This window comes from Hyperolius riggenbachi, chromosome 2 (assembly GCF_040937935.1).
Source record: "Hyperolius riggenbachi isolate aHypRig1 chromosome 2, aHypRig1.pri, whole genome shotgun sequence".
NCBI lineage: Eukaryota > Metazoa > Chordata > Amphibia > Anura > Hyperoliidae > Hyperolius > Hyperolius riggenbachi.
Genome location: NC_090647.1, coordinates 533,840,672 through 533,866,681, shown reverse-complemented (window position 1 = coordinate 533,866,681; position 26,010 = coordinate 533,840,672). Strand labels below are relative to the sequence as shown.

The window sequence follows — 26,010 nt, the reverse complement described above, 5'->3', positions numbered from 1 at the left end:
CGCTCCCGCGGAGGAGTGTGTGCATGCGCACTATGCCAGACTGGCTCAAGTACCTGGACTCATAGCAGAAGAAATAACAACACAGAACCTGAGATAAGCAACTTAAGTTTTATTCCCCTGTCAGGGAACATTTTTGTTTAACATTTAATGAATCGTTAAAATCCTAGATTACTGTCATTATGGTAGCTACATAGAATGGTTGAACCAGTAGGTTAGGTATATGGAGTGGATGCCTCCCCCTACTACAACCACATGGTACTGATTACAAATTACAAAGACCCCCCACTATCTATAAAACAACCCGACATGTTTCACTTCCTGATGGAAGATTTATCAAGAGAAAAAGTGCAGTGCATAATGTGCATATAGTGATAGAATAGATTACAAAGTAATTAAAACATAGTCAATTGTAGCATAGCGTATAGGCCTATGACAGCAGCCTGGCCAGCATGGCAAACTAGCCCTCCTTTTATACTGCTCAGGAGTCACATGGGGTGGGTGTGGAGCTTGCATTTGCTTCCTCCCCCTCATTCCCAATACATCATTGGTGTAGACACCTGTCAGTCAGAAATTATCCAATCAAAAGAGGGCTCAATACCCCACCATGAACTTTCAAAGAGGTCCTTTTAGAGAGATTTAATTAAAAACAAGAATAAATCCACACTCACTCGTCTCCAAGCAAGTACATATTGCTCAGTGGTAAGTCAGACTCACTGTAAAGAGAATGAAATATCGTGATCACCTACACGCCGGAAAAACAGCGCTCCCATTGGTTCTAGAGGGTCACATGGTTCATCCCACCGTCAGCCAATCGGATTGCAGCCCTGCCGATGTCTCAACCAGAAGCCCATTGTGATTCGTCTTTAACCAAGCGACCAATCAGCGGCATGTAAATGCGGAAGTTTCTCCGCATATACGCTTGCCATAGGTCAGCAGGGTTACGTAGGTGCAGGGGGCGGTGCTTATGCCCCTCGTCATCCGCGACTGATGTTACGCTTACGCCTAGCCATAGATAGACATACCAACTACGCTGCTATAGGAGGATCAGCCAAATGGGAGGCGACATCCATATGTAAACAGATCCTACCTCCTACTTGCGTACAGTACATGTTCATGATGCGTGACTTCAAAATCATATATAGGCAACCACATTTTTGAAAGGGCTCTATATAATGGGAGAAAAGGTAACAGAAAATAGGGGTAAAAAACTGATAATCCCCTCCATTAACTCCACATACAGAGATGCAAAGCCATGGTAATTAAAGGGGCAGGTGGTGATTCAAACCTCTTGTGGGAGATGTATTAAACACCGAGCATATAAAGATATATCCAGATATTAGCAAGAAAGACAACATTCAGGATTGTTCATTTATGATATAGACAGATAGATAGGTCAGAGCATAAAGGGATATATCTTTTACCAAAAAATAGATGGATCCGACAATTAGAATTCGAAGAATATTCTTATTTATTATTGGTAGGTATTTCTACAAGAATGGGGTATAGCTGAATCCTTCGTTGAGGCCACCCGGAGAGAGGGTACCCATCCTGTAGATCCATTGGGCCTCAATTTGCCTCAATTTCTGATCTAAGTTCCCACCTCTTGGGCCCATTCTCCATTGTTGTACCACCCAATATTTCAACCCTGTCGGGTCCCCCCCATGATGCTCCAAGAAATGTCGTGCGACAGGTGTATTGCGCTTGTGTTTGATATCTCCTAAGTGCTCCAAAATGCGTGTCTTGACTGCTCTGGTCGTTTCACCAATATAGGTAAGTGGGCAGGGACATTTTAATGCATACACAACTCCCTCTGTGTCACAGTTATAAAAATCCCATATGTCAAAAACTCTTCCATTTTTTGGTGCCCTAAATGGTTTGCACTTATCCACAAAGTCGCAGGCCTTACAGTTTCCACACCTGTGCATCCCATTCAGATCTGTACTCAGCCATGTTTTCTTCTTCATCTGGGTCTTTTTTGCCTGTGATAAATAGGAATGTGTTAGTGAGTCCCCCAGATTTCTACCTCTCCTATAGGTGAATTGTGGAAAGGTTGGTAAGATCTCTTTCAACTGGGGATCCAGCAAGAGTAAGGACCAATGTTTTTCCATAATCTTTTTCACATTTTGAGATTGATTGGTAAACGTGTTGATAATTCTCGTTTTTCCCTCATTTGTCTTGTCTCTCATTTTTGGGACAAGAAGTTCTCGTCTCTCTGTCTCCCTTGCTTTCTTCTCTGCTCGCACTAGCACATTATAGCAGAAGATCCAGGAGGTACTCTACTGACGTCAATCGCTGTGCGTTTTCCTGCCTCTCCCTGCCCCTCTCAGTGAAGAAAGAGTGAGAGGGGCGGGAAGAGGCGGCGAACCGCGGCGATTGACATCAGTAGAGGCAGAGCGGCAGCTGAAAGCTCTACCTCTTTCAAGAAGCGCTGGCCAGATTGCCCCCCGGGGATTTAGGGGGTCTACAGCCCTTGTTTTGCGGCGGGGATGCGGCGGTTTACATCTACTGAGAGTACTGAAGCGAACTACCAGGTAAAAATAGCATTTTTTGTTCGCTTCAGTCTCTCTTTAACACTGGTTCATAATACAGAATTGGTAGGCATAGTAATTACAGTGACAACTGTAATATGATGAACAAAATACTGTATATAGCTATTTCAAGACACAAAAGGATGAGAGAGCCCTGCCCTTGAGAGCTCACAATTTAAAAGAATAGGGAAGAAACTTGAGGTGGGGTAGTATACAAAATGTATACCTAGAGGCAGTGTGCTTTTAGGTTATATTTAGTAAGGAATGCAACTTGATAAGAGGTTGAAGGGGAATGGCCTAAGTTAGAGCGTATACTTGTCAGAAAAAGAGGGTTTTAAGGGAGCGCTTAAAGGACAACTGTAGTGAGAGGGATATGAAGGCTGCCATATTCATTTCCTTTTAAAGTTGCCTGGCAGCCCTGCTGATCTCTTTGGCTGCAATAATGTCTGAATAACACCAGAAACAAGCATGCGGCTAATCTTGTCAGATCTGACAATAACGTCAGAAACACCTGATCTGCTGCATGCTTGTTCGGGGTCTATGGCTAAAAGTATTAGAGGCAGAGGATCAGCGGGATTGCCATGCAATGGGTATGGTTTAAAAGGCAATAAATATGGCAGCCTCCACATCCCTCTCACTTCAGTTGCTCTTTAAACATTTTAAAGGCTGGAGAGTGACAGATGTGTTTTGGCAGGAGATTCCAGAGGAGGGGTGAAGCGCGTGAGAAATCTTGATTACGCATATGCAAGGTTATTCTAGAGGAGGAATGTCATGTGCAGATCTGAGACTGTGATTGGGTTGGTATCTGGAAATTAGTGAGGAGATGTACAACAGAGAGAGGCCCAGTGCACACCAAAACCGGTAGCAGATTCTCAAAACGCTAGAGGTTTTTGGAGCAGATTTTAGAGCGATTCTAGGCATGTGTAGAGAGGTTTTCTAAACATGCCTAGTGTTTTTTGGAGCTTTTTTTGTAGCAGATTAAAATATTGTTACAGTAAAAGCGGTTAGTGAACAGCTACTGTTTCAAAAACGCCTGGAAAACCGCTCTGATCTAGCGTTTTTCAGAGCTGTTTGAGCTTTCCCTATACTTTACATTGAGAAAGAAACACCTGCAAACAGCAAAAGTGCTGCAGGACTCACGTTTGCGGTTTGCTAAAAACTTTAAACCGCGAGTGCGCACCATCCCATTGAAATACATTAGTCAAGCATTTTCCAAGGCCGAAGCAGTTTGCGGAACGCTTCAAAAACCGCTCGGTGTGCACCAGGCCAAAGAGTGTGAAGAGCTTTGTAGGTTAGGGATAAGAGTTTGAACTGGATCCTCTGGTTAATTGGCAGCCAACGAAGAGCTTGACAGCCGAGTTCAATACAGATTGGAGCAGTGCCAGCCTGTTAGTTGGTAGTCCCCAAAGCAGTATATTACAATAGTCCAAACAAGATATTATAAGAGCATGTATTAACAATTTAGTTTTGTCCGTTGTAAGAAAAGGCCAAATGTGAGATACATTTTTGAGCTGGAGATGACAGGAGCTGGTTAAGAGTGAATGTTGTAATAAATGTGTCTTTGGAATTGTGGAATCGATTTCTTTTTACATTGCAGAAACCAGCTGTAACTTTAGAAGGTTTGGCTACCTCACTCCTGGGATTTCTCCAGCCCTGATGAAAACAATTACGTTTCATAATAGGCTGTTTGACTTCGGTCTGGCCACACTGGAAGCTGTGGGGGAACTTTTCTACAGAGGCTTTGTGTAAGCTGAGCGGCCATCCACGGGAATGTACACGGTTGTGTCTGAGGTCAGCCAAGGGCAGATCATGCGGGGTACCTCCTTTGTTGTATTTAGCGTATATGAAGAAAATGTGTGTGGGGGGGAATTGTCTGAATCCTCAGGTTATCAGATAACGGAGAAAGAGGAATGAGCATAAAGGTGGCCGTACATCTCTCGACTTGGCGGCCGGTCAACCATCCGATTCGATAATTATTATCAAATCGGATTAAAATTGGTGCCACCAAGAGCCTGCTCGATCAACAATGCAACCTATTTCCAACCAAAATTGGTCAGTGTTCTCCCCAGAAATTTTTCCCAGCTGGGAGGCATGAAAAAGTAGCCGGGTGGGGTGAGGTAAGAGAATGCAGGGCCGGCACTTCTCTACATAACTCTGCTTACAACAGAACAGGAAGTGAACCGATGATGGCCGGGTGCTCACCAAAACTAGCCGGGTGGACCACCCGGCTAAAAGAGCCTGGGGAGAACACTGTTGGTCACATGTATCGATCGGACATGCTGCAAGATGTCAGGCCATAGTGGTCAATCGAGTGCGTGGCGGTAATGGTGAGCAATATAGGGACGTGCGACGAACCCCCCCCCCCCTTGCTGTTCCCCTTAGTGAATAAATGTGCTCCCCCCCATGTACATTTATACCTTTATTACCTGTCCTGTACCGCCCACCACACTGTGCCCATCTGTCTTTGGAATCCCCCGCTCTTCCATTAGCGGTATACACATCGATGGCACACACGCAACAAGCGCCATGTATATCGCTAATGGAAGAGCGGGGGGGTTCCAAAGACAGATGGGCACCGCGCAGTGTGTGACACAGGACAGGTAATGGATACATGCATACACAGGGGTCACATTTATACATTATACAAAGTCCCAAAGAGAAGTTGGCACACCATCCATTATTTCATGGGTGCTTGAAGTGACATAGGCAATGTCACAAAGAGAATCCAAGTTGCAAGGATCATCAGCACACCAATGTTCAAACGCACATGTTTATTGTGCCAGTTTCCACAAGATAGACCAACAATTGTTTCAGCAGCCACGCAGGGTCCCCCTTTATCAAGGCATGTGGTAACCAAGGCATGCGGTAACCAAGGCATGCGGTAACCAAGGCATGCGGTAACTAAGGCATGCCTTGATAAAGGGGGACCCTGCGTGGCCCCCAAAACAATTGTTGGTCTATCTTGTGGAAACTGGCACAATAAATATTGGTGTGCTGACGATCCTTGCAACTTACATTTATACATTAGGTGGGCAGCATCGAGGCGGCGGATTCTGACGATACCCGAGAGATTTCAGCATTTGAAACAGATTGTGAATTGGACTGCGGTATATGGGCAGCTGACAGATCTCTCTCTAAGAGATTTTTCTCTAATTCAGGAGCATTTTATGTCATTTTTAATACTTTGCTAATGAGTTAATAAAGATTTGTGATACTTTTTCATAACATTGGTTTTGTTTGTGCTCAATCGGATCATACCCACCTCTATTTTCATCTCATAGTTTATGGTTTCTCTCTCTAATAAGATTGGATTGGAGAGAGATTAGTCTCTTGGTTGAATCTGCCCATTATTGCTAGATGTATGGCTACCTTAATGCGGATCCAAGATGAAAAACTAACTATACTAACAAGTAACTTGTCTATATATCTTATCTACTAGATAGTTTACACAGCAAGTCTAGCTGCAAACAGCTTCAACAGTATATGATTATTTTTTCCTGTGATACAATGAGAGCGGCCATGTTCTGTTTGTCACATTACACACAGGTAAGCTGATCTGTATTTCCAGCCCTCAGCCTGTGAAAACTTCACTTCCCTCTCCTCCTCCCCTCTGCCTCTGAAATCTCTGGCTAGTAACCTCCTCCTCGTCCTGCCCAGACTGGGCTCCCATAAGCCCTTGCTAATAAGGCTCAAAGTGCCAAGGCACTCTGGAGAAGCTGTGGGCGTGGCTTGTTTAGCTTATAGGGAATTAGAGTATTAAAACAGATTTAAAAAAAAAGAAGTATTTGGCTTGAGGAATGCCCTATAAACTATATGAAAGGAACACATTTATGCAATGAGTAAAAGTTTATCTCGGATCCGCTTTAAAGTGTATAAGAGCGGTCACAAGATTTAATACTCACCCGCAACTTCCTCTAGCAGCATGAGCTTGTTCGAGTCCCATGCTGTCCTCCCGTGGTCTGCCGCCATCAGCATCGGTAAAAGGCTCAGTCGGGTCCAGTCTGGGTCTTCTGCGCATGCATGGCTCTCCCGCGTTTGTGCAGTATAACCAGACTGGACCTGACTGAGCCTGTTACCGGGGCTGATCACGGCTGAACGGCAGACTGCGGGAGGACGGCGTGGGACTCGGGTGCTTCTGCTGCTAGAGGAAGCTGCAGGTGAGTATCAAATCTTCGTTATGTGACAGCTCCGGTTTCCTTTAAGCTAGAATTTCTGCCTCTATTTGTGCTAAAAAACTACGAGTTTCAGAAAAGAAACTGACACACAGAGCCGCATGATGTGCTGACCCAAAGTGGCATCAGCTGTCAGTCTAAGGCTTATCTACTCGCTGCTTTTACAGAACCGCAAGTATCTGTGTGGGAGCAAATCATTACAGATTGCCCAGTAAAGGGATACGAGTCACCAGGGTATTTCATTAGGTGTACAGTAAATAAACCAAATCACTCTGACAAGCTCGCAATTGCATTTCTGCCCGCTGCCCATTGATCAGCAGAAATGAGCTTAGTGAGGCAGAAGCGCAGAAGAACGGCGCGGCGGGAATAAATAGGCACGCGGCTCAGTTAATTCCCAGTATTAGAGCTCCGAAATACAGCCGTTCTTTACACTGGACCTGAACTCTTGCTCAGGACAGAAGGAAAATACAGAGAAATGCATCTGGTGTGTATTTAGAGAGTTTAGCCTGTCTAATTCCACCTCATCTTTGACTAATCACAACTGTAATTTGATCTCAGCTGTGTCAGCTGGCTGCCCCAGCAGAGCAGCCAATTTGTAGACACAGGAACTTAACGCTATGTGTGCTTCCATGAAAGCAGGAAGTAGACACTGCATATTTATTGCAGGATTTCTATCAGCTGTAACAAAGAAATGCTTTTCTTTAAATGTTATTATGGTGTTGCTTGTCTTTTAGAGCAGAGAGGAAGTTCTGAGTTCAGGTCCGCTTTAAAGTGTACCAGACAATGCAGTCAAAAAATTTATACATATCTTCGGGATCCCCCCCTGTAGTTTTTCTGCTCCCTTGCAGTCCTCCCAGTCTCCTCCATTGCTCCCCTGTGAGGCCTGGTAGGTAGATCCGCTGACTGAGCCCGTCGAGGACTACTGCACATGCACGGTCCTGGCCCCATAGCGCTCCCACGGCCCAGGAACATTCTGCGCATGCGCAGCTTGTGAAGACTAACTGTGCTTGCGCAGAACGCTTCCAGCCACGGATCAGTGTTCGGGGTGCATGCAACACCTCTGTATCGCAGACTCCCAGCAGCAGAAAGGAGTGGACCGGATGGACACAAAAGGAGCACACGGACTACAGGGGGCTGGAGGAAGCCCCAGGTAAGTATAAATCCTTTAGCTTGCATTGTCTCATGTTTACTTTAAAAAAGGTATCTGAACGGATACAGTATGTCACATGACGAGTTAAACGTGTGTGTATAGTTCCAAGCCTATACCAAACTCGGCTGTGGTTTTTTTCTTTTTACTCACAGTAAGGGTTAAGAATTCAGGTATGCAAATTAGACTTTCTCTGACTAGGACTATAGCTGAACTCTCACTCTGCCATCCAGCTGAGACAATAGAAACAATGAAGTTTATAGATTTTAAACACATAATATTCTAGCTGCCATGGTGCGTGTGAGTGTGTGTGAAGGTAAGCACATTTAATCCAGTTCCGGACAAGCGTAGTAGAAATCTACACCCTGTTAACCTCCCACTAAGCCTGCCAAGGCGTAGATTTCAACATTTGCATTCTGTTTGCTCTGCTGTTACCCTGACAGCAGAGCTCCTTATCTCGTCGAGGAGGCAATTTTACTGACCCCTGACCTCGTGAGCCAATCACAGTAACCACTGTTTATGAAGGTAAAAGACAGCTCTGGTCCTTAAAGCGTACCCAAGACCTGATTAATTGCAAAATGTATACTAACCTGGTCTTCCTCCAGCCCCACGAGGACTGTGGACTCCATCGCCATCCTCCCGGCCACTCTGTTCTCCCGTTCTGAGCTCGGTTAGTATAGTCAGTTGTGCTCCTCTGCATTCTTGTTGCACTCCCATGGCTTGGACCATTCTGCGCAGTAGCACTGCTCAGGTGCAGAACTATCCCGACTGCGAGAGGCTTGATGCGCACACGCTTGCGCAGAACAGCCCAACTGGGTGATCTAAAAGAGCTCAGAACAGGAGAATGGAGTGGACGGGGAGGACAGCGATAGAGCCCACGGTCCTCATGGGGCTGGAGAAAACCCCAGGTAAGTATAAATCCTGCAATAAGACTGGTCTCAGGTTTACTTTAAGGGCTTGTTTCCACTGTTGCGACGCGATTTCGGCCGCATTCCGACGCTTGTAAAAACGCATGCGGATGCGTTTCCACATGCGTTTTTACCCGCGATTTCGCATGGCAGGGTGCCATGCGAAATTAACCATGACACTGCCAGGGCTAAATAAAATTGAAAAAGGTGCGAAATCGCACGCGAAATCGCGGGTAAAAACGCATGTAACAAACGCATGCGTTTTTACTATTAAATACATTAGCGGCGATTCGCACGGATTCCCGACGCAGGCGAAATCGTTGGCTCTTTTGTGCGTTTTTTTCACGCTGAAAAAAACGCACCTCAACAACGCTACAGTGGAAACAGGCCCATCCACTTGTATTACATGTGCGGATCTGCATGCGTTGGACGCATGCAGATTCGCGATAGTGGAAACGAGCCCTAAGAGAACAGAGCCGTCCGGTCCAAAAGTCCAGGATGCAAGACAACCTATTTCCCTCCAGTCTCAGCAATTACCAGTACTATATGCCAGTATTACCTGCAGCTGAGGTTCTAGTAAATGCAGACTGCAATCTCTGCTGCAATGGCCGTTCCCCTGGGACTCAGGACAGCCTGCTCCTCTGCTCTTTCCAGTGCTTCTGGCTCCCATTCACTTTCATTAGGCTGTATTAGTAAACCGGAGCAAAGACTGCTGGGAACAGCGAGAAGTGGGCAGCTCTGAGCTCCAAGGGTAAAGCCAATGCAGAGAGGATTCATTATGAACTTTAATTAATAATGGAAGCCTTGGCTGTAGAGAATACTTGGAGGCAGGTACTGCGAGTGATGTTTCCAAAGCTACCTACGCACATGCGACAACGATCGTTCGTTGTCAACGACGAACAAACTTTTAATTGATGAAATAACGACCTAAGTAAAGTTAGTTTTAAAAAGGTGTGTAACGATCACATCGTTAGAACGAACGTTACACCACGTAAAAGTAACAATTGCGCCTGCGCATAAAAATGAAAAGTTCCATGGAGAAATAGTGAAATGCGCATGTCAAGCCTAGTACGAACGATCGTTTCCAACGATGTACTACTTTTGCAAACGATCGTCGTTGGGAAAATTCCGCCAAGCTAGATCATTCGTTTTGAACGATCTAGCTTGTCCGTCGTTAGACTTCATGGTCGTTGGCTGCTTTTTTTCAAACAATCGTCGTTTGAAAGGATCGGGGAATGATCGTTTCAAACTACTATAGTCGCATGTGTGTACGCACCTCAAGACTCAGGAGCATCTAACAATACATAAAGCTCTGCACTACATAAACGTAAGCGGTGTACACACTTGAAAGATTAAATGAAAGATCACAGTCCAATTTTACCCCCTTCCATGTAGTGTGAGAGCCATACTCTACACAGTCTATTCTATGGAGCTGAACTCTCCATCAGATAAAAATGTTTGCAAGATGCTGCACACATGCAAAAGCTCAGTTCCTGCAAAAGCTCAGTTCCTGCAAAAGCTCAGTTCCTGCAAAAGCTCAGTTCCTGCAAAAGCTCAGTTCCTGCAAAAGCTCAGTTCCTGCAAAAGCTCAGTTCCTGCAAAATGCATTCATAGTCTTTGATATCTGCAAATCTCATACACACCTTGTTTAACCTCCTTGCCGGTTATCCCGAGCTCAGCTCGGGGTAACCTGCGCAGGAGGATATCTCAGGCCCCGCTGGGCCGATTTGCATAATTTTTTTTCCCTACACGCAGCTAGCACTTTGCTAGCTGCGTGTAGGTCGCGATCGCCGCCGCTCGGCGCCGATTCGCCGCTACCCGCCGCGCCGAGCCGCCCCCCCCTGCCCCAGACCCCTGCGCAGCCTGGCCAATCAGTGCCAGGCAGCGATAAGGGGCGGATCGGAGTTCCCTCTGACGTCACGACGTCTATGACGTCGGTGACGTCATCCCGCCCGGTCACCATGGCGACCGGGGAAGCCCTGCAGGAAATCCCGTTCTCAACGGGATTCCCTGCATACTCTGATCGCCGAAGGCGATCGGAGTGGGTGGGGGGATGCCGCCGCTTAGCGGCTATCATGTAGCGAGCCCTGGGCTCGCTACATGATTTAAAAAAAAAAAAAAAGTGCGGCGCTGCCTCCTTGCCGGATTTTTTAGACCGGCAAGGAGGTTAAAGGACAACTGAAGTGAGAAGAACATGGAGGCTGCCATATTTATTTCCTATTAAACAATACTGGATGCCTGGCAGCCCTGCTGGTCTATTTGGCTGCAGTATGTCTGATTAACACCAGTAACAAGCATGCAGCTAATCTTGTCAGATCTGACATTAATGTTAGAAACACCTCATATGCTGCATCCTTGTTCAAGGGCTATGGCTAAAAGTATTAGAGGCTAAGGATTAGCAGGACAAACAGGCACTGGTATTTCTTAAAAAGAAACACATATGGAAGCCTCCATATCGCTCTATTTGCTCTTTGGTGGTAGAAAAAAAACAAAAAAAAACAAACGCCCTAGTCATACCTCATAGGGAAGTTCTGCTAACGTGATTGGGTGGACAGCACCCTCCTAAACTGCTAGATTTCTGATAGGTTGTAGGAAACTACACCCACACTATTCAGCCACTCACAGTGTTTCATGCTGTGAACGTTAGTGTGATTGGAGAACGTTTCCCTATGAGGTTTTTCTGCTTGGTCTCCTAAGGCAGACTAGTGGCAAAAAAACAAAAACACACAATGACCTGGAGCAACTACTCTAATAATGCCCATACATGGTACAATTTTTTCGGTTAGATAATTTAGTTTAATTATTCCCTTAGATCGAATATAAAGATTTTTCCAACATTTCACAAATGGATTTTTATTGGAAAAACGGGATAATCTTTTTTTCCAAGAAAAACATTATTTTCAACTTTCATTCGATTCGATCGTTTTGGTTGAATAAACGGGAAAATAGAACGTTTTTATAGTGTCATGTATGGGAACACGATTTGAACGATCAAAACTAATCAGAAGGCAATTATCGATTGTTCCCATATCGAAACGATTTAAGGTCTCCTGCACACTACATGCGATTCCGATTTTTAATCGGTACTGCATGCTGCGTTTTTACTGCGTTTTCTCTTTTGATAGCATTCGGGGAAAATCGGAATCGCAAATTGGGATCTTCAGTGTGCAGAGAGCCTCAGAAGGATTTACATTCAGATTCGATCATAAAATCCAACTTTTGGGTCGACATTTGCAATCGAACAAAGAATCATTTCACATGAATTTGCGCCACACACAGCGTCGTTTTCTATACAATTCAAAATTTTGCGTCGAAAGATCGAATCTGAATGAAAAATTGTACTGTTAATGGGCATCTTAACCAGCATAGCTCTGACAAGCAGAAAGAAGTTCTGACAGAAGCAAATGCTGAAGTTTTCAACACCGCGTTAAACCCGCCGATACCGTCTTTGTGCATCACAGAGCTTCAGCAATGAAAATAGAAGCCAAAGTAAACAGGTGGCCAGATCCCCTTGTTTTTCTTTACCACAGCGTATGAAAAAGAACGCACTCCCGACTCCTCCTCTCCGCGACAACCGTCCCCGCTTCCATAACTAAACCCCACCATTCAGTCAGAGGTTAAAAAGTTAAAGCTGCACTCAGGCTGTTTAAAAATGATTATGGCCTGAGGGCTTGTAAGTGGTGCTGAGGCTTCAAGGAGAGCTCATTAATAACAGGCCTCTCAGATGAAAATCAATCAGGGCCACCGTCCATTACAGCTGCTTGGCTGCCCCAGCGAAGGATGGACAGAGCTCAGCACGTAACATAAGAGTTCATGCAGCAATGAGTAAATGCTGAATAAACAGCCAGCCTGGCAGCTCCCAGCATGACTCTGCCATTTCATGGCTACACTTCAGCAAGAAGGTCAGAGGAGACAGAGAGAGAAAGAAAGACAGAGCGAGAGAGAAGGAAACAGAGAGAGAGGGAGAGAAACAAGGGGGGGGAAGAGAGAGAGAAAGAAGGTAGAGGAGGGAGAAAGTGAGAAAGTGAGTGAGTGACAGAGAAAGAGACAGGGCCAGTGCATACCACAAACCGCTAGCAGATCCGCAAACGCTAGCGGTTTTTGAAGCTGTTTGTTCAGAGCGATTCTAGGCATGTATAGAGAGGTTTTCTAAACATGCCTAGTGTTTACAGTAAAGCTGTTACTGAACAGCTTCTGTAACAAAAGCGCTCTGATCTAGCGGTTTTCCACTTTCCTATACTTTACATTGAGGCAGAAACGCCTCAGAAAACCGCAAAAATGTGGCAGGACCAGAGTTTGCGTTTTGGGAAAAAACTAGCAGCTCTGGTGTGCACCATACCATTCACTTTCATTAGCCAAGCGGTTTTCCCCCTGCAAGCATTTTAAAAACGCTCAGAACCACTCTTGGTGTGCACCAGCTCAGAGACGCACGCACGCACGCACGCGCACACACACACACACCTCTCTCTCAGTGAGAGTGCTATTTTCACTTTCGGAAGATAAGGAGTTTACCAGAAGATACTGACTAATCTCTGGCTTAGAAGGACTGGGAAGGGGGTGCCTTATCACACACTCATGGGATAGATGGAGGAGGCTCATGTATATTACTTCACAGGAAGTTTAGCTCCATAACTGTCAAACTGGTTTATTTTTGGAGCCATAGCCAGCTAACTTCAAGGCTACAGCTTCATGGCCACTTAAAGTGGATTTGAGCTCAGAACTTCCTCTCTGCTCTAAACGATTAGGCACAGTATAAAAACAATCAGGGAAAAACAAATGATTTGTAACTATGCACATAACCCCCCCCCCCCCCCCCCCAAAAAAAAAAACAAAAGCCCTGAAAATGTGCTGGATGAACTTTCAGGGAGCAAAGGAAGGGTTAAAGCATCTGTCTTTTCCTGCACAGCTAAAGGCAGAGGTATTGTGAGTCACAAGTACTGATAACACACTCCTTCAGATAATTACACTCAACTGGGCAGCACATTGGCGTAGGGGTTAGTGCCCTCACCTTGCAGCGCTGGGTCCCCGGTTTGCATCTGAGTCAGGTCTACATCTGCACAGAGTTTGTATGTTCTCCATGTGTCTGTGTGGGTTTCCTCCAGGCACTGTGGTTTCCTCCCACACCCCCAAAACAGATACGTTAATTGGCTTCCCCCTAAATTGGCCCTAAACTATAATACATACACTACAATATACATACATAGACCTATGACTATGGTAGGGATTAGAATGTGAGCCCTTCTGAGGGACAGTTAGTGACAAGACAATATACTCTGTACAGCGCTGCGTAATATGCTATATAAATACTGAAATAAATAAAGATGTATCTAAATAAACAAACACAGCTCAGTGCAGCAGATTTCTACAACATTTCTGTGTGGAATGAACACTTTTCAGCCTCTTCTTTGCAAGAGCTCGGGTCCACTTTAACAGGCTGCAAGAGTACTGTGGCATTCCTGGCTGGCAGAACACAAAGGGTAGCCTTGGGGGGCCAAGACTGTTGACAAGCCAACCTCGCCATTGCCACTTAATCCTTTGCTCACTACACTGGCTGCTCATAAAATGTAAAATCCTTTTGAAAATGGGCATGCTAACATTTAAATCCATACATGACCTAGGATACTTGGGGGATTTGTTGCAACAGCGTCACACTTCCCACAACATCAGATCAAAAGGATCCAATAACTTGCCCCCCCCCCCCCCCCTTCAAGTTTAACTAAAAACCTTTGGAAACAGCTTTCTGTCATGCTGCCCCTAACCTGTGGAATGCCTTGCCAGACTTAATCAAGACAGCTCCTCCAACCCTGGACACGTTTAAAGGAAACCAGAGATCATACAAAACAAAGAACCGATACTTACCCAGGGCTTCCTCCTGCCCCATAAACACGTGTGAGTCCCTTTCCATCCTCCTGCGGTCTGTCGTTCAGCCCTGGGTTTTCTGCACATGAGGTCCCGTCATTTGTGTAATCACGCTCCAGTATCCATGGTGCGTGATTGCAAAACTGATCGCTTGTCAAAAAAAAATAAAAATTTAAATAATCGCCAGTCATCAGAAAAAAATTGATGTGAAAAACGCGTAGTGTGTGTGGACCTTTAGGAACTACAAATCCCAGTGTGCCAAGCTACAACAGCATACTGTGACTTGTAGGTCCGAGTGAACTAGGACATTGCTGTACTGTATAACTAGAGAGATGCACTACAAGATTTGTCTCACAGATGTAAATACCTCAGGCCCAGCATACACAAAGCTCTAACCCTGGCAGGCCTGACACCCAAATAAAGGCAGGCCGGGGCACCCCCTCCAAGACCAGATATGCGTGAATCAGAGCCCTGCCCATAGCCCGGGCAGCAGAGACTGAAGTCTGGTATCAGTGTGGAGTGGCTGAGGCACAGCTGCAGTGCAGAGCGCTTTCTGTGGGCTGATAGGTCCCTGCATGATCTATGTGCGCAGCAATGCCAAACAATTTCACAACACCACAGTCACTGACGTTTGCCAACTCCTTGCCTTTTTGACCCAAGAGGAGGTGTCTGCGGAGTTCAGTTCACTTTCTCTCTCCAGAACGGCCCAAGCCGATGTTTAAAGGGTCCCGATGACAGACATCGACGTGTAATTTAACCCCCGTATCACTTGAGAGTCACAGCTGAGGTATTTTCCCATGTTACTCTCATCTGAGATATTTTTCTGAATAAAGTGTCATTCTAAAAGACCGCGCTTGCTTTGCTTTGATATTCAGAGATTTGCTGTCTACTGAAGGCCTCAAACCACATAAACAGTTCACAGCGATGGGTTCAGGTCCTGTCATCTGCCTCCCAGGACCAACCTCCACTGTTTTGGGTCGACTGTCGGTACTTAGGACTGGCAGTGATAGTGGTGCATGTATATCTAAACAGGAAGTAGACAATTCAAGCAACGTCTGACAACCACGCAGTGACCAAGTAAGGTTGAGGGTACAAATGGATACATCAAAAGAAGCTAGATCAGTCTTTCTCAACCAGGGTTCCCTGGAACCCCAGGGTTCTTTGAGTACACTGCAGGTGTTCCTTGGCATTCTCCCCGATCGTGGGGGGAAGTATAATAGATCAAATTATAATAGGGGGTACTGTAAAAATAAGCACTAAATTGGGGGTCAGAATAATAATGAGTACATTAATAAAAAGCACTAGGATAAGGAGACAGTATAATAAGTGGCAGTGTAATAAGGGGGTAGTGAAATGAACAGCCTCACCTACTTTTAGAGACCACGCCTCCTGCAAAATAAATTCAGGAGTTCCTAGAGATCAAAAAATTGTTTGCAGGGGTTCCTTGAGATCCAAAAGTTATTTGCAGGGTTCCTCCAGGGTAAAAAGGTTGAGAAAGGCTGTGCTAAATTGTATAAGGTCTTCACATTTGCTTTACGTTGCCGGTTTGTGCGCAGGCTAAATTTAGTTTTATGTAAATGTAAGACTAAACAAGGATTTAAAAATTGCTAAGAATTTAATCAGGCTCCAAATTCGGTGTAGAAAATTCAACAGGGAAGGTAAAGTAGGGCAAAAGTAGCACACCCACACACACCTCCTTTCAAGCGGACCTGAACTCCAGTGTCCTCTCCACTCTAAAAGATAAAGAGCATAATAACCTTTTAACCAGGGCTGTGGAGTCGGTCCAAAAATCCACCGACTCCGACTCCTCAGTTTAGGATTCCACCGACTCCGACTCCTCTAATTTGCATATTACAATTTTGTTGATTAAAAGTATGTAACGTGAAATTCGTCTCTTACCTGCCAATGCTTAGGAATTTTACAAGACAACTGAAGTGAGAAGGATATGTAGACTACTATATTTATTCCCTTTAGGCTAAAACTAGTCCTTGGTAAGAGTACTTGTAAAAGGTACAAACCGGAACAAAGAACATCTATCAGGCCCTAGGCAATGTAACTGTGGGTACATGTAAGAATGATGTGCAGGTACTCTGCAGGGGAATGAGGAGATTGTAAACAGACAACACCTCTGTGTTCAATGTGCACAACATTCTCAGTGGATTCCCTGCAGCTCTGTGGGGAGTGCATATGTAGAGTATAGTACTACTGTGTAACAAAGTAAACCTGAGACAGATGAAATTAAAGTTTTATACATAGCTGGGGCTTCCTCCAGCCGCCTTCAGGCTAATCAGTCCCTCACTGTTCTCCGCCGCCGCCTGGATCTTCTGCTATGAGTCCAGGTACTTGAGCCAGTCTGGCGTAGTGCGCATGCACACACTCCGCCGCCAGGAGCATACTACACCTGTGCAGCACTATTGCGCAGGTGGAGAATGTTCCTGGCTGTGGGAGCGGCACGTGGCTGGACTGTGCTGACTGGCTGAATTACAAGGACTCATAGCAGAAGATCCAGGTGGCGGAGGACAGCGAGTGACTGATTGGCCTGAAGGGGGCTGGAGGAAGCCCCCAGGTATGTATAAAACTTTACTTTTCATCCGTCTCAGGTACCCTTTAATTTTTAGTCACCAAACCAAATTTTTTTATACTTACAGCATAGATGTTGTGTGACATTGTAACGCTGCACGTTCTATGAAAGTGCAGCATGCTGTGGGTTATACTCGGTTTTAGCCACGTTAGACTGTTTGCACATGCTCAGTAATGTTGTTTTATTGTTTTTTGTGTGCAGGAGAGGAGGGGAGAGTCCGCTATTTTGCCTAGCCACATGGCTAATTAATATTCACTGCACTGCAATGCCGGTTCTCTTTCTGCTAGCAATGATTCATATGAATCGTTCTCAGCCTGCTAGCGATGATTCATATGAATCATTCTCCGTTCTCTGCCTGCTAGCAATGATTCATATGAATCATTCTCCATTCTCTGCCTGCTAGCAATGATTCATATGAATCATTCTCCGTTCTCTGCCTGCTAGCAATGATTCATATGAATCATTCTCTGTTCTCTGCCTGCTAGCAATGATTCATATAAATCATTCTCTGCCTGCTAGCAATGATTCATATAAATCATTCTCTGCCTGCTAGCAATGATTCATCTGAATCAATCTCTGCCTGCTAGCAATGATTTATATGACTTATTCTCGGTTCTCTTCCTGCTAGCAATGATTCATATGAATCATTCTTGGTTCCCTGCCTGCTAGCAATGATTCATATGAATCATTGCCGGTTCTATCGAACGAAAACGGTGCACCAAGCGCCGCATACTGCGGCTCTATGTAGTGTACACCTTTAGCACCACCATGCGTTGCGTTAGGGAACAATTATGCGACCTTAACGTCCCCTGCAATGCAACGTCCCACTGTGTCAAAGCCCTTAAAATGAATCAAAATGGAAAAAATTTGCCCTTTTACTTACATGGAGCTTCTTCTCACCCCTTGAGGTCATGCTTCATCGCCGTGACTCCACACTCAGCCATTCCTCCGCTGTCCCCCTCCACTGGCTGCGCGCTTCCTTCATCCTGCTACCACAGCTAGTAGCATTCTACACATGCACAGTAGCAATGTTTGCTTACGGCACAAGCGCAGAGCACTCCTGGGCACAGGAGCATATCGGAGGAGGTGCGCAGCACAGTGCCGCGCATCCAGCGTTGGAGGGGGACAGCCGAGGAACGGCAGAGTGCGGGATGACGGCCAGGAACCAGGAAGACTTCAGAGAGCTGGAAGAAGCCCCAGGTAAGTAAATGGACATTTTTTTTTCCACTTTAGGTTTCTTTTAATATTACAAACTTAAGTCTCAGTTTTGGGGCCGCCACCTGCTGGGCTGACAGGCAAATTTATTTCTTTACCTGAAACATATTCCTGCATTATTGCTAACAGTGAATTGCTACAGCAGCTGCTCTGGGGTCTGGTAAGCTGCTGTGCATGGTGCAGATATAATGAGACACCATCTTGAAGCATGCACTGAGGACAAGTGGACCTGAACTCTTGCACAGATTAATGCTCTCTGTATGTATTTAGAGAGTTTAGCCTGTCCAATTCCCCCTCATCTGTGACTAATCATCACTGTAATTGGACCACTCAGCTGTGTCAGCTCAGGAATCTCCTCCACCTCTGCAGACTAGCTAATGTGTAAACATGGAATGTTAACAATATGTCTGCTTCCATAAAAGTAAACACAATGCAGGTTGATTGCAGAATTTGTATCAGTTGTAACATAGAAATGTTTTTTTCTTTAAAGGCTATTATGCTGTTGTGTATCTTTTATTGCAGAGAGGAAGTTCTGAGTTCAGGTCTGCTTTAAAGTAAACCTGAACTAAAAATGAACATAATTAAAAAGGACCACTATCGTAAATGTTATTAACACTTTAAATACACATGTACACGTTCAAACAAAATGTACATTTATCCCAGAGTAAAATACACTATAAATAACTTCCCCCCCCCCCCCCCCCCATTGCTGCTGTCACTTAAAGGGGCACTACAGCGAAAAACTGTAAAATGTAAAATATGTACAAACAGACAAATAAGAAGTACATATTTTCCAGAGTAATATGAGCCATACATTACTTTTCTCCTATGTTGCTGTCACTTACAGTAGGTAGTAGAAATCTGACAGAACCGACAGGTTTTGGACTAGTCCAGCTCTTCATAGGGAATTCCCAGCGAGGCTTTTATTCTTTATAAGGATATTCCCTCAGGGCTCGTTCCCACTATCGCGAATCTGCATGCGTCCAACGCATGCAGATCCGCACATGTAATGCAAGTGGATGGGCCTGTTTCCACTGTAGCGTTGTTGAGGTGCGTTTTTTTCAGCGTGAAAAAAACGCACAAAAGAGCCAACGATTTCGCCTGCGTCGGGAATCCGTGCGAATCGCCGCTAATGTATTTAATAGTAAAAACGCATGTGTTTGTTACATGCGTTTTTACCTGCGATTTCCCACCTTTTTCAATTTTATTTAGCCCTGGCAGTGTCATGGTTAATTTCGCATGGCACCCTGCCATGCGAAATCGCATGCGAAATCGCGGGTAAAAACGCATGCGGAAACTCATCCGCATGCGTTTTTACAAGCGTCGGAATGCGGCCGAAATCGCGTCGCAACAGTGGGAACGAGCCCTTAAAAGGATTTAAACAATGATGCTGGCCAGCCTCCCTGCTCGTTACACAGGTTTTTTTTGGCAGTTGGATGGAGCAACTGCCATTCACCAAGTGCTTTTTAAAATAAATATATCCCTGAGAATCCCCTATAAAGAGATGGACTATCACTTCTGTCAGATTTCTACTACCTACTGTAAATGACAGCAACATAGGAGAAAGGTCATTTATGGCTCATTTTACTCTGGAGAAAATGTACTTTTTATTTGTAAATGTTTGCATATATTATAAATTTTACAGTTTTTCGCTGTAGTGCCACATTAGAGAGAACCCGATGCAGTCAAAAACATAAACATGGTTACTTGCCTAAAGGTAGACATACATCTAGCAATGATGGGCAGATTCGGCCAAGAGACTAATTTCTATCATCGAATCTGATGAGAGATCAGTCAGCTGCCCATACATGGCAGGCAGATTCCCGACCAATTTCAGTATGAAATCGATTCAGATTCAGCGCTGTGAGCCGCCTCGCTGATGTGCCCCCCTAATGTAACGCGCCCCCCCCAGTGCCAAAGTGTACACATCACCTCTCTGCGGCCTCGGCTTGTCCCCCGCAGGTTTCTGGGATTCCTTTTCCACATACACACACGTCCCATGTGGTTTCATAGTAAGGGCGTGTGTGTGTGATGTCACATGCGCACCCTTACCAGGAAACCACATGAGGCGTGCGTGTATGCGGAAGAGGAGACTGCGCCCAGAGCAGCGGGGGACAAGCGGAAGCTGCGGACAGGTAATGTATACTTTACACAGGCGGACGGTTTTGTAGATCGTTGAGAAATTGCACGCCGTTCAGCCAAACCAACCAACTTCAAACCGACATCTTGCAGCATGCGCTATCGACCATGCTACCACTTTTCGGCCTGAAATTGGTCGCTTTGTCGGTCGGGCATGCACTTGGCGACACCGATTTTCACCCAATTCAATCATAATAATCGAACTGGATGGTCGGTCGGCAGCCATGTCACCTGATGTATGGCCACCTTAAGAAGAGGGAGGGGATCCTCCAAAGGCTTTCTACTTCCTCCTCCAGATCATCTGGAGGTTTGCAGCCGTGTGCCACTTCATGCACGTGTGGGGCCATACTGCTCCTTCACGGGTGCAGCTGCTCCTGCGCAGGCTTCACCATACTGAGCATGCACGGCTGTCCTCAGGCATGCGCAGTACCAGCCATGTTTGCGTATAAAAAAGGGCCCCCTCAATATCTTATCAGTGAAGTTGTTGTCAGATGTGTTCCAAGTGTCCACGCAAGACAACAGTCGGGGCGAGGAGGACGTGGGGAGCCTCTGGGTAGCCCAGTCCCTCTACATAGAGAAGTATCTCCCTTTTCTTATTCAAGCCACCTCGGTACGATTTAACACAGGTACTAGAAATGTGACTAGTTTTATACTAGTTCATCTCCTCATGGGAGATTCTCTGTATTTCCTTTAGTCTTTTCATAAGCACTTCCTGTAAAGGAGGACCAATGCAAAGATGCGAGTCGGGCCTTTTTCTCGTGTGCCCACTATTCTGGCAGTTTGATTGTGCCACTGCTGCCCAGGAGTCCTTTGCTTTTGAAAATAAAGAGAATCCCCCATGAGGAAGCGGACTGGCCACTATGTCACATGACCGTTCAGCCACACCTCACCATTATCCTGTACTTGAGTGACAGATACACGGACCAATCGTATGAAGTATATGCCATCACATTTCTGTCTACGCAAATGAAAAAAATCTTACGCTCCTTATCAGGCCATTATTCCAAGCTATTTGATTAAAATGAACATTCTTCAGCCGCCAGAATGAAACAGAACAAACAGCACCTGTAAGTTTGAGAAGGGAGAGGCACACAGATAACACACATAGAAATACCCTGTATATCCAGAACAGCGTGTGTACAGCAGCACTGGGGCTTTTTGTATTCAGAGGAAATTGTGCCATCAAAGGAATACAGGACTACTATTGTGCAGCCCCTGCATTATACTGGACTCCAGCAGGCAACACTAATACACGTTCTTACTCATTAACCTAATTGTCCCTCCTCAGGGCTTATGTGCAAATTACAACCTGCAGTAATGTCTATTGTTACTGACAGGACAGCCCTATGAAGACTGAGACACAAAGAGTAAAAACCATTGTTTAAATTGTACCTGAGGTAAAAAATATAAACTGATGCGATAAACAATGGTATTTATCCTCCCACTCTAAAGGGGCCCATACACCTAACGATTTTCCCGCCGATATACGGCCAATTCGATCACAGTGATCGAATCGGCTGTGAAATTGCCGCGCACACCGCTGAAAGAACGATCGATTTCCATCCGAAATCGATCGTTCCCGTCGATTTGTCCGTGCGGAAGATATTTCTCGATCGTTGGCGGGTCGGGAGTGTGTCGGTAGCGGCGTTCGAATGCCCGACGACCGACGCAATACAGCGGGTATACATTACCTGTTCCGGCCAGCGCGAGTCCCCTGGTCTCTGCTGTCTTCTTCACCGCTCCGGACCGTTCCTGCAGCTACAGAGAACTTCCTGTCCCGGCAGTAAGTTTAAACAGTAGATTGTGATTGGTTTCATGCTGAAATCGATTCACAATCTGTTTGCAGTAAAGGTGGCCATACGATCCCTCTCTGATCAGATTCGATCAGAGAGGGATCTATCTGTTGGTCGAATCTGATGGCAAATCGACCTCTGTATGGCCACCTTAAAGGCCGTACACAGTGTATGGCCACCTTAAAGGCCATACACTTAAAGAGACACTGAAACGAGAATAAATCTCGCTTCAGAGCTTATATTCAGCAGGGGCATGTGTGCCCCTGCTAAAACGCCGCTATCCCGCGGCTAAACGGGGGCATCAGATGCGGCTCGATTGATAAGATACATCGGCACATGTAGACCCAGCTTTAAAATTGCCTTTTTCTCTTCTAATGTATCCCATAAATTTATTTTAAATTTAAACATTTATAAAATAGATTGAATGTTTTGTTGTCTCTGCTCAGTGGCAGCCAATTAAGTGTTCCTAAATGAAAATACATGAACTATTGAACTTTATCATTTCCCTGCTCTCAGAAGTTGTATTCTGCCAGGAAAACATTTATGGCTGTAATTTGCTTATCACTGATGTTTGCTAAATTCCCGACAAGACAGAAGCCGTCACTTCCATGCCTAAAAATGGTACTCTTACAGGCAACAAAATAAAAGTAAAACAGCCTGGTTATTAATGTGTTGCACTGTATATACACGTTTATCTCATGTCACATGTCGCCTCGGGTACACTTTAACAGGCGGCTCCAAGACATAACCGAGACCACCGTACTGGGAATGCCATCCCGGAAACCTGGCAACTGTGCAGACATTCAGTTCACCCAGTTCTGTATACTGGTGGAACCTTTTTGGGGGGGGGGGGGGGGGGGGGTCTTTGATAGGGGGAACCCAGTTGTTTCATGAAGACTCAGACCCGTCATGGATTTATGTAGCAGCGCAGATGGACCCTGAAAGATCTGTACTAGCGTATTAAAGAATTGTCTACTCAAAGCAGGAAGTAAATTCATGAGATTACTTCCTCTTGTCTAGCATTATGGGAGTTAAAGTATACCTGAGATGAATGATAAGGGACAATTTATACTTACCTGGGGCTTCATCCAGCCCCAAGGGCCTTGGGCTCCCTCGCCGTCCTCCCCGGATCACCTCTGGTATCTGCCAAAGTCGGGGCCAGTCGTGGTGTTGTGCACCCAGACGCAGGCTCGCCTCGCCCCCACCTGTCGCGCTCCTGCGGCCAGGGCTATTGTGGGCCTGCCCAGCACCACACAGCCAGGCTGCTCAGGCGCAGAACACCGCGACTTTGGCAAATGAATGGGAAGAGCGTTGAAATGTGAAAATTACTCTTTATGGACCAGAGCAATTTTCACATTTCAGTGCTCCTCCCTTTCATTTGTCAATAACAATAACAGACAAACACAGGGTGAACATGCAAACTCCATGCAGATAAGTGCTGCGGTCCTGGCTAGGATTCGCACCTGACACTCTAGCTTTGCAAGGTGAGCATGCACATCACCACTGTGCCTCCCCCTGGCTACTCGTCTCCTGAGTGTTTGGCTGCAGGGGTCTGCTGTGTGTAGCGCTGGTCAGTATGCCCATCACCACTGCGCCTCTCCTGGCTACTCGTCTCCTGAGTGTTTGGCTGCAGGGGTCTGCTGTGTGTAGCGCTGGTCAGCATGCACATCACCACATCAGTGTGCCTCCCCCTGGCTACTCGTCTCCTGAGTGTTTGGCTGCAGGGGTCTGCTGTGTGTAGCGCTGGTCAGCATGCACATCACCACATCAGTGTGCCTCCCCCTGGCTACTCGTCTCCTGAGTGTTTGGCTGCAGGGGTCGGCTGTGTGTAGCGCTGGTCAGCATGCACATCACCACATCAGTGTGTCTCCCCCTGGCTACTCGTCTCCTGAGTGTTTGGCTGCAAGGTCAGCTGTGTGTAGCGCTGGTCAGCATGCACATCACCACTGTGCCGCCCCCTGGCTCCTTGTCTCCTGAGTGTTTGGTTGCAGGGGTCTGCTGTGTGTAGCGCTGGTCAGCATGCACATCACCACTGTGCCGCCCCCTGGCTCCTTGTCTCCTGAGTGTTTGGCTGCAGGGGTCTGCTGTGTGTAGCCCTGGTCAGCATGCACATCACCACTGTGCCGCCCCCTGGCTACTCGTCTCCTGAGTGTTTGGCTGCAGGGGTCTGCTGTGTGTAGCACTGGTCAGCATGCACATCACCACTGCGCCGCCCCCTGGCTACTCGTCTGAGTGTTTGGCTGCAGGGGTCGGCTGTGTGTAGCGCTGGTCAGCATGCACATCACCACTGCGCCTCTCCTGGCTACTCGTCTCCTGAGTGTTTGGCTGCAGGGTCGGCTGTTGTGCACAGCTAGTCATAGATGTGATGAATAAGAATGACTTCATGCCTTTGGGTAACATTACTAACCACAGACCCTCCTGCGCAAAGGCAGCTCTGCTCTTTTACAGCTACTCTAGTGTCAGTTGAGCCGTCTCTGCTGGATGCTGTGATGTAAAGTCCCTCCAGTGAATACAGAGGTATAATTTACTGCCCTCTCTGTCTATTACGTGCATCAATTTGCTAAGTATGTGGCATCAGTCCCCAGAGTTTTGTCAGATTTACAAATGAACTTCACTGGAATCGCACCAGAGACTGCTGTGCCACAAGAGATACCCCCTCCTCTACAGAGAGGTGTAAACCGCAGAGCACTGTGACTCGTACAGAGGGTGTGTACTGCAGATCTGTGTCTACACATCTTACAGTAGAACATACATGTCAAACTCCGGCCCGCGGGCCAAATCTGGCCCTCAGAACCATTAAATTTGGCCTTCAAGTGGTTTCCCCACTTTGTATTATGTTTGGCCCACTCTAGACCACCAGGGAAGCTATTTGGGGAAGGTAGGGTGGAAGTACTAAACACTACGGAACTCTACAGCAGAAGAAGGGGGCCACTAGACACCAGGGAACTGTATAGGGCGGGAGGAGGGCCTCTAGACACCAGGGAACTGTATAGGGGAAGGGGAGGGGGGTCATTAGACACCAGGGAACTGTATAGGGGAAGGGGGTCATTAGACACCAGGGAACTGTATAGGGGAAGGGGGGTCATTAGACACCAGGGAACTGTATAGGGGAAGGGGGGTCATTAGACACCAGGGAACTGTATAGGGGAAGGGGGGTCATTAGACACCAGGGAACTGTATAGGGGAAGGGGGGGTCATTAGACACCAGGGAACTGTATAGGGGAAGAGGGGTCATTAGACACCAGAGAACTGTATAGGGGAAGGGGGGTCATTAGACACCAGGGAACTGTATAGGGGAAGGGGGGTCATTAGACACCAGGGAACTGTATAGGGGAAGGGGAGAGGGGTCATTAGACACCAGGGAACTGTATAGGGAAAGGGAATGGGGGTCATTAGACACCAGAGAACTTTATAAGGGAGGAAGGTGGCCACTAGACATTGAGGTTGGCCTGCGACTAGGTCCCACTGTACAACTTCAGCCCACTTTGTAAAGTTTAACACCCCTACAATAGAAGGATCACTTATGAAATCACTTGATAAAGAGGAACTGTAGTGAAAAGGACGTCATGAATAAAATTATGCTTATTGATATCTATTTAAAGATTATTTAGTCAGTGCTTGCCCATTGCAAAATCTTTCTTCTCCCTGATTTACATTCTGAAATGTAT

General features: G+C 46.1%; 1 protein-coding gene across 4 annotated transcripts in view; it reads right to left on the bottom strand.

Annotated features, from left to right (window-relative positions):
* The window catches only part of DCBLD2 (discoidin, CUB and LCCL domain containing 2), a 133,017-nt gene that overhangs the window by 97,863 nt on the left and 9,144 nt on the right, over nucleotides 1-26,010 (bottom strand). Inside the window, exon 1 of one of the 4 annotated variants that reach the window (XM_068270679.1) lies at nucleotides 14,615-14,687. The exons of 1 other annotated variant lie outside the window; for it this stretch is intronic. In XM_068270679.1, the coding sequence (XP_068126780.1) occupies nucleotides 14,615-14,660 (46 nt within the window). In that variant the 5' untranslated portion in view covers nucleotides 14,661-14,687. Of the gene's footprint in view, nucleotides 1-1,906; nucleotides 1,974-13,763; nucleotides 13,843-14,614; nucleotides 14,688-26,010 lie in introns of those variants that run through there. 2 more of the 4 variants (XM_068270680.1, XM_068270678.1) reach the window with 2 other exon arrangements.